Source organism: Balaenoptera borealis (genome assembly GCF_965194805.1).
Source record: "Balaenoptera borealis genome assembly, chromosome: 10".
Taxonomy (NCBI): Eukaryota; Metazoa; Chordata; class Mammalia; order Artiodactyla; family Balaenopteridae; genus Balaenoptera; species Balaenoptera borealis.
The window spans coordinates 82,861,097-82,875,140 of NC_138874.1; the positions used below are offsets into that span (position 1 = coordinate 82,861,097).

The 14,044-nt window shown below is 41.1% G+C and overlaps 1 protein-coding gene and 1 long non-coding RNA gene across 4 annotated transcripts in view; one reads left to right on the forward strand and one right to left on the reverse strand.

The window, feature by feature from the left end:
- Nucleotides 1-920: 920 nt before the first annotated feature.
- On the reverse strand, nt 921-11,551 carry LOC309604733. The gene is made up of 2 exons (XR_014231030.1): nt 11,317-11,551; nt 921-3,792 (listed from the first exon to the last, which is right to left on the reverse strand). It is a non-coding gene; the product is annotated as an uncharacterized lncRNA (long non-coding RNA).
- A 3-nt stretch (nt 11,552-11,554) lies between these two features.
- The window catches only part of RPP30 (ribonuclease P/MRP subunit p30), a 28,261-nt gene continuing 25,771 nt past the window's right edge, over nt 11,555-14,044 (forward strand). For 2 of the 3 annotated variants that reach the window (XM_082339615.1, XM_082339616.1), the window contains exons 1-3: nt 11,555-11,693; nt 13,189-13,244; nt 13,793-13,849. In XM_082339615.1, coding sequence (XP_082195741.1) covers nt 11,612-11,693; nt 13,189-13,244; nt 13,793-13,849 — 195 coding nt within the window. In that variant the 5' untranslated portion in view covers nt 11,555-11,611. The remainder of the gene's footprint in view (nt 11,694-13,188; nt 13,245-13,792; nt 13,850-14,044) is intronic. The other variant, XM_082339614.1, reaches the window with a different exon arrangement.

A 14,044-nucleotide genomic window follows, 5' to 3' on the forward strand; every position in this document is an offset into this window, starting at 1 on the left:
GCAGTAGCACAGAGCCAGAACACACATCCTAGCAACTGTCAACACAGATATTGGGAGGCCCAGTTGGGATAAAAGGTAGTCTGGGACACAAGAATGTCCCCATCTCTGTGACAATCCCCCTCACCATGGCTAGTCTCATCCTTTCTAGGCTCTGAAGGCTCTTAAAGCACTTTTTTCACATCTTTATTATAGCACTTACTGGTGCGTTACACTTTATGTTTACATGACTGTCTTTTCCAGTAGACTGTGAACTCCCCAAAGGCAAGGATATTTTCTTATTCCCGCTACATACTAGGTGCTCAATAAATGTTTGTCAAAGTGTAGAAAAATGCCTATAACCAAGAGTCGTTCATGATTTAAAATAATTTCTCAGCTTAAAAGTGAATGGTGAGTTTTGTTTTGATTCAGATATATATGTCCTTTAATTGTGATACTTTCACTTGCATTTTCCCTTAATGCTAACTAGAAAAAATGTATTTTTTTTCCCCTTTGGTTCCATTTAGAAAATGTTCTTTCTCTTTACAAAGTAAATGTATCCTTTAAAATTTTTTCTCAACAACAATAAGAAAATATGAACAGAAAATCAGAGAATGGATAGATCCAAGAGCACTTAACTTATTTTTCTAATTACTCCATTTTTTCTTACCGTGACCATCTCGAAATATAAGTGGTACATGCTCACCCTCTAGTGGTGAATCTATTCCTCATACAAATTCCACACAGAGAGAACTTCCATGGAAAGCTCTTTTCAGGGAACAAATTGGACAATGTCAAGCTTCCATGGTCCAAACCTGAAGGACTAATTGAAAGAAAAATTAAGTCCCTCACCTTAAAGAAAAACAGATAATATGAGCATTCACTCATTGATTGAGTCAACATTTATTGAGCGTCTAATACATATCAGGTATTGTTTTAGGAGGTTTTTTTTTTTGAGCTATTTGAACATTTATTTGTGGTAATCAGTATGTAAAATAAAATATTTTGTATACAGTAATGACACATCCGAAAGAATATTACTTATTGTGTCCAAATTTGAGACATAATTTTCCATGTGTGATTCCATGAATGAGGATCTCTATAATTTATCACTCACTTATTTAACCATGAAACACATTTGCTTGAATTGTGGCTTTCAGCTTTTCTTTTTTATTTTTTTATTTATTTAATTTTTTTTAACATCTTTATTGGAGTATAATTGCTTTACAATGGTGTGTTAGTTTCTGCTTTATAACAAAGTGAATCAGTTATACATATACATATGTTCCCATATCTCTTCCCTCTTGCATCTCCCTCCCTCCTGCCCTCCCTATCCCACACCTGTAGGTGGTCACAAAGCACAGAGCTGATCTCCCTGTGCTATGCGGTTGCTTCCCACTAGCTATCTATTTTACGTTTGGTAGTGTATATATGTCCATGCCACTCTCTCTCTTTGTCACATCTTACCCCTCCCCCTCCCCATATCCTCAAGTCCATTCTCTAGTAGGTCTGTGTCTTTATTCCCGTCTTGCCACTAGGTTCTTCATGACCTTTTTTTTTTTTTTTTTCCTTAGGAGTTCTTTTTAAAAACAACACGTTAAGTTGGAGATCCTATTGGACATCCAAGTGGAGATGTCATATAGTCAGATACAAGTTCAGGAGAAGATCTCTCAGGAAGAAGAGCAGATAGAGAAGAAGCCTGAGGAATTAACCCTAGGATGCTCCAACATCCTGAGGTTGGGGAGAGGAAGAGAGACCAACAAAGCCAGAGGAGAGACCATTGAGTTAGGAGGAAAACCAAGAGAGATTGGATGCTCAAAGGCAAGGGAGGAAGATGTTTCAAGGAGAAGAAATTGATGAACCCGGCCAAATGCCAAGTAAGGAAAGAACTATTCCAGTGAAGTGGCAGGAATAAAAGTAGACTAGAATGGGTTCAAGAGATCATGAGGAGAGAGAAAATGGCAACTGGGAGGGCAGACAACTTTTGGAGTAGTTTTATTCAAAAGAGTAGCAGAGAATTGGGCAGAAGCTAGAGGGACATGTGGTATTTAAAGATAAGTAGAATAGAAAGAAGAAAGTCTTTCATTGAAGAATTGATAGGCTGCATCTTATACTACATTTTCTAATCCCCTGTAGAATTTTAGGAATCCTTCTACAGTTGTCAAAATAATATGTGATATGAAAATTGCCATTATTTTCATGTCCGCATTTCCAGGCAAAACTATCCCTGATCCAGTCATTCAATAAACATGTACCAGCTATATATGAATAGGCACTCTGCTAAGTGCTAGGGATGAACAAATAAGGCAAAATTCTCCACTCTGCAGGTGTTCATTACCTGGTGAAAGAGACAGACTAGATACAGTGCAATATGAAAAGCCTCATAATATAAGTATGAAACAAAGATGTGGGAGTCCAGAGGAAAGGAGCATTGGCTCTTCCTGGGGAGACCAAAGAATTCACAGAGCTAACACTTCCTCTCAGGCAGAAGTTTCATCAGTAGACTGGAGGAAAGGGGAGTGCAATGCCAACAGGGGTCCATTAATATGTGGAACACTTGCCATAACTGCATCATATAAAATGCAGTGGGAACGGCGAGGGTAGACTTCTTGGGGGCCAATCATAAAGAATCACGTGTGCCATGCAAGGTACGTATGAACTTTACTCTGCAAGAAGGGTCATATTTTTCTAAAATTAAATGTGACTCTGAGCCCCCACCCTATTTATCTGATGGGCAATTCAGCTCCAGTCATTATTGTGGCTCCCTCTTCCCCTGCCCTACCCTGAGGTTCCACTGATGGACCTGGAGTCTTGTACCCAAAGCAGACCATTCCACAAGGCTGCTCTGTTTCTCCCTGTTGTCCAAGCCCACACAATCCCACAAAGCAGCACTGCTGCTCCTGTGTCCTTCAGGAGCATGGGAGCCTTGGCTGAGGCTGTACACCAAGAGTCTAAGGGTCCACGGCCCTCGGTGAACGGAGCACCCATCCCACAATAGGTCTGCCCACTTCCCTGAGGGTCCCTACTACGTGAGGAAAAGCAAACCGCATCTTCCCTATAGTCAGGAAATGTATTCCTTTCACTTTCTAAAACCACCCTCCCCCAAAAACAGACACTGACCCTACAATTACCTGGCATGAACGCTTAAATGTTACTGACCTGGGATTTTGCCCTTCGGGGTACATTTGGCAATGTGTGGAGACACCTACTGTTATCACAACCGGACAGATGCTACTGGCATCAGTAGTTAGAGGCACAGGACAACCTCCCACAACAAAGGATTGTCTGGCCCAAAATGGCAACAGTGCTAAGGTTGGGAAACTATGTTACTGACTACATTTTAAATTGCAAATGCACAACTTGAGAAATAAAAATATTTAATTGATTTTTAAAAATCAGTATTCCTTTGATTTATAAATTTTTAAAAATACTTTTATTTATTTATTTTTCACTGCGTTGGGTCTTCATTGCTGTGCACGGGCTTTCTCTAGTTGCGGCGAGTGGGGGCCACTCTTCTTTGCAGTGCTCAGGCTTCTCATCACGGTGGCCTCTCCTGCTGCGGAGCACGGGGGCTCTAGGTGCGCGGGCTTCAGTAGTTGTGGTGCATGGGCTCAGCAGTTGTGGCTTGTGGGGTCTAGAGTGCAGGCTCAGTAGTTGTGGCACATGGGCTTAGTTGCTCCACGACATGTGGGATCTTCCTGGACCAGGGATTGAACCTGTGTCCCCTGCATTGGCAGGTGGATTCTTAACCACTGTGCCACCAGGGAAGTCCTTATTCCTTTGATTTAGACTGGAAACTTGATGAATTTTTTTTTCCTGAACCAAAATAAAGTACAGAGTTAGTTTCAGGTATTATTATTATTATTATTTTGCATCGTTGTCTACAGTACAGAATCCAACCTTGATTCCTCCAACTGGAAGCAATATTTAGTTGTATTCATTTTTATAACCAAAGACTATTGTACAGAAATAAAAATACTTCTGAACATAGATAAATTCTTTGCACAATGGATTTTATATTCGAGGCAATAATTCTCAACTTATGAGATTCAGAACCCTGTTTTAGTCAGTTCAGACTGCTATGACACATTACCAAAGACTGGGTGTCTTAAACAACAGAAATTTATTTCTCACAGTTCTGGAGCTGGGAAGTCAGGTTCTGGTGAGGACCCTCTTCCTGGTTTGCAGATGTCCATCTTCTTGCTATGTGCTCATATGGCAGAGATCAAAGAGAGAAGAAGCAAGCTTTCTCATGTCTCTTCTTATAAGGGCACTGATCCCATCATGAGGGTTCCACCCTCATGACCTAACTATCTCCCAAAGGCCCCATCTCTAAATACCATTACATTTGGGGTTAGAATTTCAGCAGATGAATTTGGGGGTACACAAACATTCAGTCCATAGCACCTGCTTTTTAAATAAAATATATTTTGTAGTAATAGAGGAGAGAATAAATAAATATGTATTTAAGTATATGAATGCTTGGGCACCACTGTATCAAAAATATAGCAGATGCCTATATCTACTTATAACAAATATGTTTATATTTTAATATGTTTAAATATAGATTTAAGATAACTAACTGAATATTGTCAATAGTTCTAACTTACGCATAATATTTTGAAGTAAGGGCTAAATACATATATATATTTACTTATTTAACATATATCAGATAGTATATAAGATGACATATGTATGTATGTGTGGGTATGTCTGGTAATATGTACATATATGAATCACCATGAATGTGACTGCTGTAAATGCAGAGTGATACAGGTGTGCTGCATTGTCAGCTCGAATAACAGAAGTAGTGTTGCTGCAATGACATAATTTTTTGAAATGGGGAACAACTCTTATAGTTCTCTTATATATGTAGTTCCAACCAACTCTCATCGTTCCAAGCAAAGCAAAGTACAATCTTCCCTCTATTTACTCAATAGTTATACTCCTAGAAAGTTCTGTGCCTATAAAAATTGTGAAAAAATTGCTGTGCTTCTATATGTAAAACCTATTTAGGTTCTAGGCTCAGGTAGTGATAAGCAAGCTCTACCCCATGTGAATGTCTGGCTTGATATTCAAAAGTCATACAAGATGAGGGACAAGTGTTCATTGTATGAGACTTTCTCATTCACTGCAGCATAGTTAACACTTCTGGCCCCTTCCTACTAAAAGCTAGTGTCAACCAACTCACTTCTCAATTATAGTGACAATGATAAGATTAAAACAACAAATTACTATGACAAGTGAAAAAAAAAAAAAAAAAACCCACACAAATTTTCAAATGCCCCCCTAGGGTTAGCTGAGAGGTAGAATAGAGGGTCTGAACACTGTTGTGGACCTCTGATTTAAAAAGGGTTGAGCAGATAAAAACAAGGTCTTACTGTACAGCACAGGGAACTACATTCAATATCCTGTGATAAACCATAATGGAAAAGAATATGAAAAAGAATGTATATATATGTATAACTGAATCACTTTGCTGTACAGCAAAATTAACACAGCTGTAATTTTACAGCTGTAAATCAACTATACTTGAATAAAATAATTTTTTAAAAAATAACGAAGGGTTCAGTAAACGTTTTCTGTAATTTACAACAGATAGTAGATATTTTAGGTTTTGTGGGCCAAGATGCAAAATTGAGGCTATTATGTAGGTGCTTAAATAGAAAAACTTCCTTTTGTAATTTTTAATCACATCAGTGATATTAATTGAAAAGGGCAAATTAAGCAGATTGTCATAAAGTTTCAAGGTTTAAATCATAGTATCTTTTTTTGGATCATAGTCTTCAACTCCACATTGGTGCTGCACTATGAGGTTAGACCATTTTCACATCTGGAAACCAGTTTCTATGCCAAAAATGAGCTAGATTATTCCTAGCCAGATCAGTTTCCCAAAGACACAATTTTGCTATATATGAACAAATCAGTTTATATGCTTTTTCAAAAGGTGGGGAGAGAGAGTATTTAAAGGGGTTATAGCATCGACAAAAGAGGCAAATCTGGTCCAGCCTCTGTGGTGAGCCGAGGTGGAGATTTTTTTCCTTGATAGCATCAGTAAGTAAATTTCTTTCAGCACTTCAAAATTTTCTCAGCATCCACTATATGCACTACAGCTATTTGGAGCACAGACTGTGTGGGTCATGGTCAATTATGATGGCTATTATTTGTATAGTTTCTAAGTTTAAAGCTCAAAGTGGTTCTGGCCTATAGTATAATAAATAGGCTAAAATTCTGTGTCTTGACAAAATGTCGCATTGTGCTTATGTTTCATGAGTCTGATGTTAACACTGACCGCTGCAGGAGTCCCATCTGTAGTCATGGTTACCAATTCTAACACGTCTACTTTAAAATGCTCAAAATTTTTCTCCATACACAAAAATAAGCCACTTCCTAATGATGTGCCTTGTTTGAGCACCATTTCCAAAAGATATTTAGTCATATCAAAATTCTCAACACACATAACTTTTATATATCTACTTACTTATCAGCTGTAATAGAAAATGCCAGAAATAACCTAGTTTTTTCATGCAATTTACCCTGCAAGTCCTAAGCTATATTTCCAACATACTGAGAATAGAGTTTGCAAATGCTAGTTTCTGTTTAGGACCTGTTCTTTCTTTTTCCTTCAATAAATATTCTTTGCAAACTAGTCTTCAGTAAAAAAAGAAAGTTTTAGTTGCCTGAGCAGTTCTTTTCTTCACTTAATACACAACAATTTCCCACTACGGGGCATATACCCAGAGAAAACCATAACTCAAAAAGACACATGCACCCCAATGTTCATTGCAGCACTATTTACAATAGCCAGGTCATGGAAGCAACCTAAATGTCCATCGACAGACAAATGAATGAAAAGGATGTTGTACATATATATAATGGAATATTACTCAGCCATAAAAAGGAACAAAATTGGGTCATTTGTAGAGACGTGGATGGACCTAGAGACTGTCATACAGAGTGAAGTCAGAAAGAGAAAAATATCAAATATTAATGCATATTTATGGAATCTAAAAAATGGTACAGATGAACCGGTTTGCAAGGCAGAAATAGAGACACAGATGTAGAGAACAAACGTACGAACACCAAGTGGGGAAAGGGGAGGTGAGATGAACTGGGAGATTGGGATTAACATATACACACTAATATGTATAAAACAGATAACCGATGAGAACTTGCTGTATAGCACAGGGAACTCCACTTCGCTGTACAGTAGAAACTAACACAACATTGTGAAACAACTATACCCTCCCCCCCCCGGCAAAAAAATACACAACAATTCAAGGCAGCATCACTGCAGTGGTTCTATCAACTTGACTGGGCCACTGGATGCCCAGATAAGTGTCAAACATTCTGGCTGTGTGTTTGAGTTTTTTTTCTGAATGAGATTAGCATTTGAACCAGTAGACTGAGTAAAGCAGATTAACCTCCATAATGTAGGTGGGCTTCATCCAATCAGTTGAAGACCTGAATAGAACAAGAGGACTGACCCTTCTAATAGGGGAGGATTCCTCCTGCCTGACTGCCTTCAAGCTGAGTCAGGGGTCTTCCCCTTTCACTGGACTCAAACTGAAATATCACCTCTTCCTGAATCTTGAGCCTGCCTGCCTTCAGACTGGAACTATACCATCAGCTCTCCTGGGTCTCCCGCCTGCCAACTGCAGATCTTGGGACTTGTCAGCCTCCAAAATCACACAAGTCAACTTCTTTTTAAAAATCCCTCTCTTGGGGCTTCCCTGGTGGCGCAGTGGTTGAGAATCTGCCTGCCGATGCAGGGGACACGGGTTCGAGCCCTGGTCTGGGAAGATCCCACATGCCGCAGAGCAACTGGGCCCGTGAGCCACAATTACTGAGCCTGCGCGTCTGGAGCCTGTGCTCCGCAATAACAGAGGCCGCGAGAGTGAGAGGCCCACGCACTGCGATGAAGAGTGGCCCCCGCTTGCCACAACTAGAGAAAGCCCTCGCACAGAAACGAAGACCCAACACAGCCATTAAAAAAAAAAAAAAAAAAAATCCCTCTCTCTCTTTCTCTCTCTCTCACTATATGTATATATATGTACACACACACACACGCACACACATACACACATATACACTCTTGGTTCTGTTTCTCTGGAGGACCCTGACACTAATACAATCACTTATTTTACTTGCATTAAAAAAACAACTGTATTGAAATTTTAGCCCTTTTCTTTCCATTCGTTTCCATCACACATCTTTTCCAGGTACCAATCATAGTTCTTCTTTTGATTTCTTTCGTAATAACGTCTTAAGTTGTATTCTTTTGTCACAGGCATACTTTGCATCTTAAAAAGGTAGGAATACTCCTTATTTTTACAATGATAATTTTTATAATACACCAGACTTCTTCACCTGTGTTTCATTTTCAAACTTTTGATAGAAACATAGATATAAAAAAAATTCACTTTCATCTTAATCGCACTTTTTAAAAAAAAACCCTACCATTGCAAGCAGGGATACTCACAGCCTAGAAGATGGACAAATTCTTATGCTATCAGGTCAGTAAGGGGAGTTTCTGAGGGAGGAATTATTGAGAGAGGCTCCTTGAATTGGTGATGTCCTGTGGAGTCCCATTTGAGTTCTAGACTTAGCAATTAACTCCTCTAGTATGCTTTACCAGGGCCCCTGGGAAAAGCTGGGCAGGTGATTCACTGTACAGACTTACCAGCCATGTGATGAATAGCGGCAAATGCGAGTCTGGTCGGAGGAAGGGCATCTTTTTCTGATCGGCACAGGAGCTCCAGTAAGTGCTCCATCATTGGGAACAAGAGGGGGTGTTCTATTTGGGTTGCTGGTGTATCATGTCACTCTACCACATGCATAGTTCAGTGAATTTCTGGCCATGTGTTTAGGTAATTGAATACATCCAACAGTGCTACAACTGGGTTGACATGGGTATGAAGGTAAACAAGAGGTCATGGGTTCATTTATTAAATCTGCAACTTTTTACTGAGTACCACTTAATTTATGCCAGTTCTGGATACATGCCAGACCTCTGCATCTTGTTGCTCCTCGATTTCATGCGTCAAAATTTAATTCAAGCATCACCTTCTCCAGGAAACTGTCCCATATACTCACCAAATCTCCCAAACTTCTCCCTCAATCTGGAAGACAAGACCCTGCCAGATGTTTTTGACACACCTGTGCAAGTCATGTTATAATATTGCTTTCTTGCCTTGCCCCACCTCAGCCTTAAGCTGACAGAGGACAGGGATCCCAGAGGAGTGTTTCTCAGCTCACTCAGGAAGGGTGAGCCAAGTCAGAAGAGCATAAGGGCACAGACCAACCGAGCATGCACTGACACTGAGGGGCCAGCCCAAGAAAGAGAGGTCCTCAGGGAGACCCAAAAGGGCTGGAACATTGCTTTGGATGCTAAAGCCCATTTTCTCTTTCTGAGCTCCCTAAGGAAGAGGAAATAACTGAAGAGTCATCCTCTTTGAGCCCAGGACTCCTATTTGATGTAACAGGAATAACAATAACAATACTGGTTGGTTGTGAGGATTAAATCAGACAGTAGATAGGAAGTATGTAATTATACAGCACTATTATCTTCCAGTCAGAAATTTCCAAGGTCTTCTAACTCCAGATCCTTTCTGCTCTAGGAACCCACCCCCCAGGCCCACCTCTGACCCCTCTTCCCTGCTCCTCTCCCCTATGCCATCGTCCCTTTTCCCTCTTCCCATTCCTCCTCCCCTCTTCCAACTCCATCCTTTCCACCTCTCTCCCTCCCTACTCCCTCTTTCCTCTTCCTCCAGCCCTCCATTCTCTTCTTCCTTTCCCTCTTCTTCTCTCCCTCCTCCCTTCCCATCCTCCAACTCTCCTCTCTGCTTGCTTTGCCCAGGAGACAGTACACCAAGTGAGAACTGAACCAAGCTACCTGGATCCAAATGTAGGTCTACCACGATTAACTAAGCCTTAGATGACTCAGATGTAAAATGCAGATGTTGCTAAAAAGCAGGACTTAACTCACAGTTGCTTTGAAAATTAAATAGATATGTAGGTAATTACTTAGCAAATAGGCTTGCCCTCAGTAAAGTGCTCAAGTGTTATCCATCCATTTTCCTTCTTGCCCTTTTTCTTCCTTGTCACCTAAGCCCACGGTGAAGATGAGAAAAGAAGTCTAAAGGGTACAGTTCACAGCAACAGCACCATGACTTTCAAAGAAAGAAGCTCTCTGTAGTCTAATGCTGGCATCAAATAATGAGTCATCTTATGCACCTTCACCACACATATTTCTGACCAATCTAGATTTTGTGGTCATAGGTGAAGACCTGTGAAATTAACATCAGATTTTCTGATGAAAAGCAAAGGGTTTGCTTTATATGACTTTGTTCTATTTGCAGAAGTACATTTTTCTTCTGTTCTTACTCAGGAAATACCAAGTATTGGGAAAGCAAAAGATTTCTTCTTTACTAAATTAAACCAAAAGGAGAATTACATGCTACTACATGGGACAGATCCCTCTTAAAATTCTCTTCTGAGACCAAGAAAGAAATCATGAAGAGGAGTACAAATCAAGATGCGGCCCTATAGACCAGAGACTGTGTATTGTTTGTGATAAGTTAGCACAGAAATTGGAAATGTTTAGAAACTTTCACAGCCATTAGGCATTGTCTGGATGCCCAAGGCCCCAGTTAGTGGACTCTTCTTATTCAGCTGAGTACAGAGCAGTTCCGATGTTAGATTAGTCTTCTGAGGCCAGATCTGCCTATTGGTAATGCACAATGGACCACGTACTGGTCCTAGAAGAATGGGGGGGGGGGGGGGCGGGGGGCGGCGGGCGGCGGCGACCTGGCCCTTCATCACAGACCTTTAAGAAGCACTGATGTAAACTATAGTTCCATAGTTTTATGTTCTCGGATCACTGATTTATCAATCTTTAAGAAGAGTTCATTTACACGAAGTTCAAAAATGTAGAAACATCAAATGCGTGGGATTTGATTGTACATTTCTTAGATGGAAAACTGTAAAACATTTTAATTTTGCCCCTCCTTGTCTAACCGGTTTTTGGCTAAACCAGTGTTGGAGCTAACGGCTCATCCTAGAGAGAAGCCTGTCATCTCGTGGCTGAGGACGTTGACTGTAAGGAAGGGTAGCGTGCTGTGGCACCGCCAGTCGTGATTGGGCAAAAAGACCTTTTTCTCGGGCAGTCCTCTTTTAGGTCAGTTTCTCCATTTCCCCGTTAAGTCCATTTTATAAACAACGGAATGGACTTTAGGGGAGGGAAAGAAAAACGGGCTCCCTACTACTTTTTAAGCGTATCCAGCCCTTAGCAAAAGGGTTTGGTTCACGGTAGGCGCTCAATAAACGCTGTATACGTACATTTTGAAAGAATCACTTTCTACATTACTTCATAGAAGGAACGGTGGAAGATGTGAACTCCTCCGGGAGAAACCAAACATTCTCATTCGGAAGAAGACGAAGAAGGACTGAAGTGAGGCTGTAGATGCCCACACACTAATTTCTGCCGGTACTTGAAGGCGAGCGAGGAACCTGCGAACCTTAGTCCACGGTAGGGAGGGGCAGACCGCGCAGGTAAACTGCAATTCCCGGCATGCCCGAGGGGGCGGGCCCGGCGGCTGCGCAGATAGGCGCGCGGCCGTCACGTGATTTCGGCATGGCGGTGTTTGCGGACTTGGACCTACGGGCGGGTTCCGACCTCAAGGCGCTGCGCGGGCTCGTGGAGAATGCCGCTCACCGTGAGTCTCCCCGGCTTCGCGGGCCGCGGTGCCTGCCCAGTCTCGCTGTCCCCCCATACTGTCGGACCACGCTCGGGAGGGACCCGGGCGGGCCTCGTTCCGGTCTCGTGGGGTCTCCCGGCTGTCCCTGGAAGCTGAGGCCCCTGCGGTGTTGCTCTGATCCCGGGCGCGGGAAACTCGAAAGCACTGGGGAGCTGTTACCCAGTCTAGCTCCTTATTTCTTGCAAATTGAGGAAACTGAGGCCCTGACAGGGCGGGGGATCTGCATAGGGCCCCACAGCTGATGGATGGCAGAAGCCTGGGCTTCCAAGTGTAGTCTCCTACACCAGTGCTTTTAATATCGCCCCTTCCTGCGTCTCACGACAGTGTTCTGACACTCAAATGCAGGAAGCTGGTGCACCTATGGGTCCGAGAAGTGGGGGAGGGACATGGGGTCGCGAGTGTTTGAATAATATTATGTAGAGGGAGGGTTGGTGGGGGCGGAGGACATACTAGGAGGGTGAGAGGGGAGCAGCATGGCCAAAATGCTAGCATGTTACTCATATTTGAATCCAAGGGAAGCAAAAGCTCTGAGAGGTAAGACCCCATTTTAATTACTGGAGTTAATCGCGACTGCTGTCTCTTTCGTTAGACTGTGAAATGTCTACGTGGGGATAGAAGGGGTTAAAAATAAAGAGGTTTCTGCAGGGCCTGTTAAGTAATGGTTGCTCAGTAAATAATTGAGGGAGGAAGAAAAGAAGGAAACTGGACAAACTAATGAGAGGGGGGACCACTATTTTGGCATTAATATGCATTATCTTTTAATATTAATATCCTGTTGTCCCATTGGTGTTTAAATAACTTAAAGATTGGAGTCATGATTTAGGCATGTTTTTGTTAGTCCACATGTCCAAAACAGGGCTGTGTTGAGGCTGATAAAGCAAGGCCCTGGCTTCAAATAGTTCCCAGTCTCTTGGTGGGTAGCTCAAAGGCGTGTGTGGACAGTGGTGTGAGGGAGTCGTTATTCCATTTCTCCTTAGCAAAAGGGCCTTTGAAGTAGAAAGGGTAAAAAGCAAAAGAAACGAGTAAGAACGAAGGTGAAAAAGTATACACTTGATGGGATGAAAATGAACAAAGGGACACGAAGGAGAATGATGGTTTAAAGGAGTTGTGCAAAGTTAAGTGTCTTTGGTATAATGCTAATAATGCACCACCAAAGTCAAACAAAGCCCTGACTCTGTGCCAGCCACTGTTCTAAAACATCCTTTGTGTGTTATCTCATTGGATTCTGCCAGTCATATAAGGTGAGTTCTGTTATTATCACCATTTGGCAGACGAAGAACTTGAAACTTAAGTAACTTCTAAGTAGTAATGCTTAGATTTGAAAATGGGCCGTCTGACTCCAGAGCCCATAACCATTCTTCTTACTACCTTCTAGTCTTGACATGAATTGGGATGAGTTTATGTGTAAAAAAGGTTGTTGTATTTAACAAGAATGTTCAATTTTTCTTTTCAGTGGGCTATTCAGTTGTTGCCATCAATCATGTTGTTGAATTTAAGGAAAAGAAACAGGTAAAATACAATTTCTGAAGTTAATAATAACCAGCATTTATAGTTATTTTGTGTATATTGGTAATATTGAAGCTACAGACGAGCACTCTTTGTGCATTATCTTATTTTAATGTTAATAGTTGAGCTGATGCGTATTTGTACAAATGATAGTTTTTTGTGAAGTGCTAGGGCATGGTGTAAGGATTCTTAAAGTTGATTTGATGTTAGGTAACTTTCAATAACTTCTTAAAAGTGCACTGTTATTGATTAAACTTGTAATTACAATATTTAATCTTTTTTATTGTAGTCATGGACTCATTACTAATTGATTTCCCTCCCAAACATACTAGTAAATATGTATATCTCCCTTTAGGCCAACAACTGTTCCTTACAGATTGTTTCATTCTAAAAACTATTGTTCATCCCTCCTATCCATTGATGTTCTCAGCTGCTTCTCTGCTTCAGCTTTCTTCATTAAAAAACACACACATGCACATACACACAACTTATTTAGTGTTTCTGAGTGCCAGAAATTAGCTTTTTAAAAAAAATATTCTTCTTTGTTGTAGGAAATTGAAAAACCAGTAGCTGTTTCTGAACTCTTTACAACTTTCCCAATTGTACAGGTAGGTGTTTTGTTTAAGAAACATAGTACTTATTCATCCAGTTCAGACATGCCCAGTCATATATATGGTTCTCTAATCTGTACTGCCCCTTCCTCTGTCTACCAGTCTTACCTTTCCATGAAGACTCAGCTCTTCCACGAAACATTATGTACATCTCTTTTTCTCTGGCTGTACAGGTATACCTCAGAGATATTG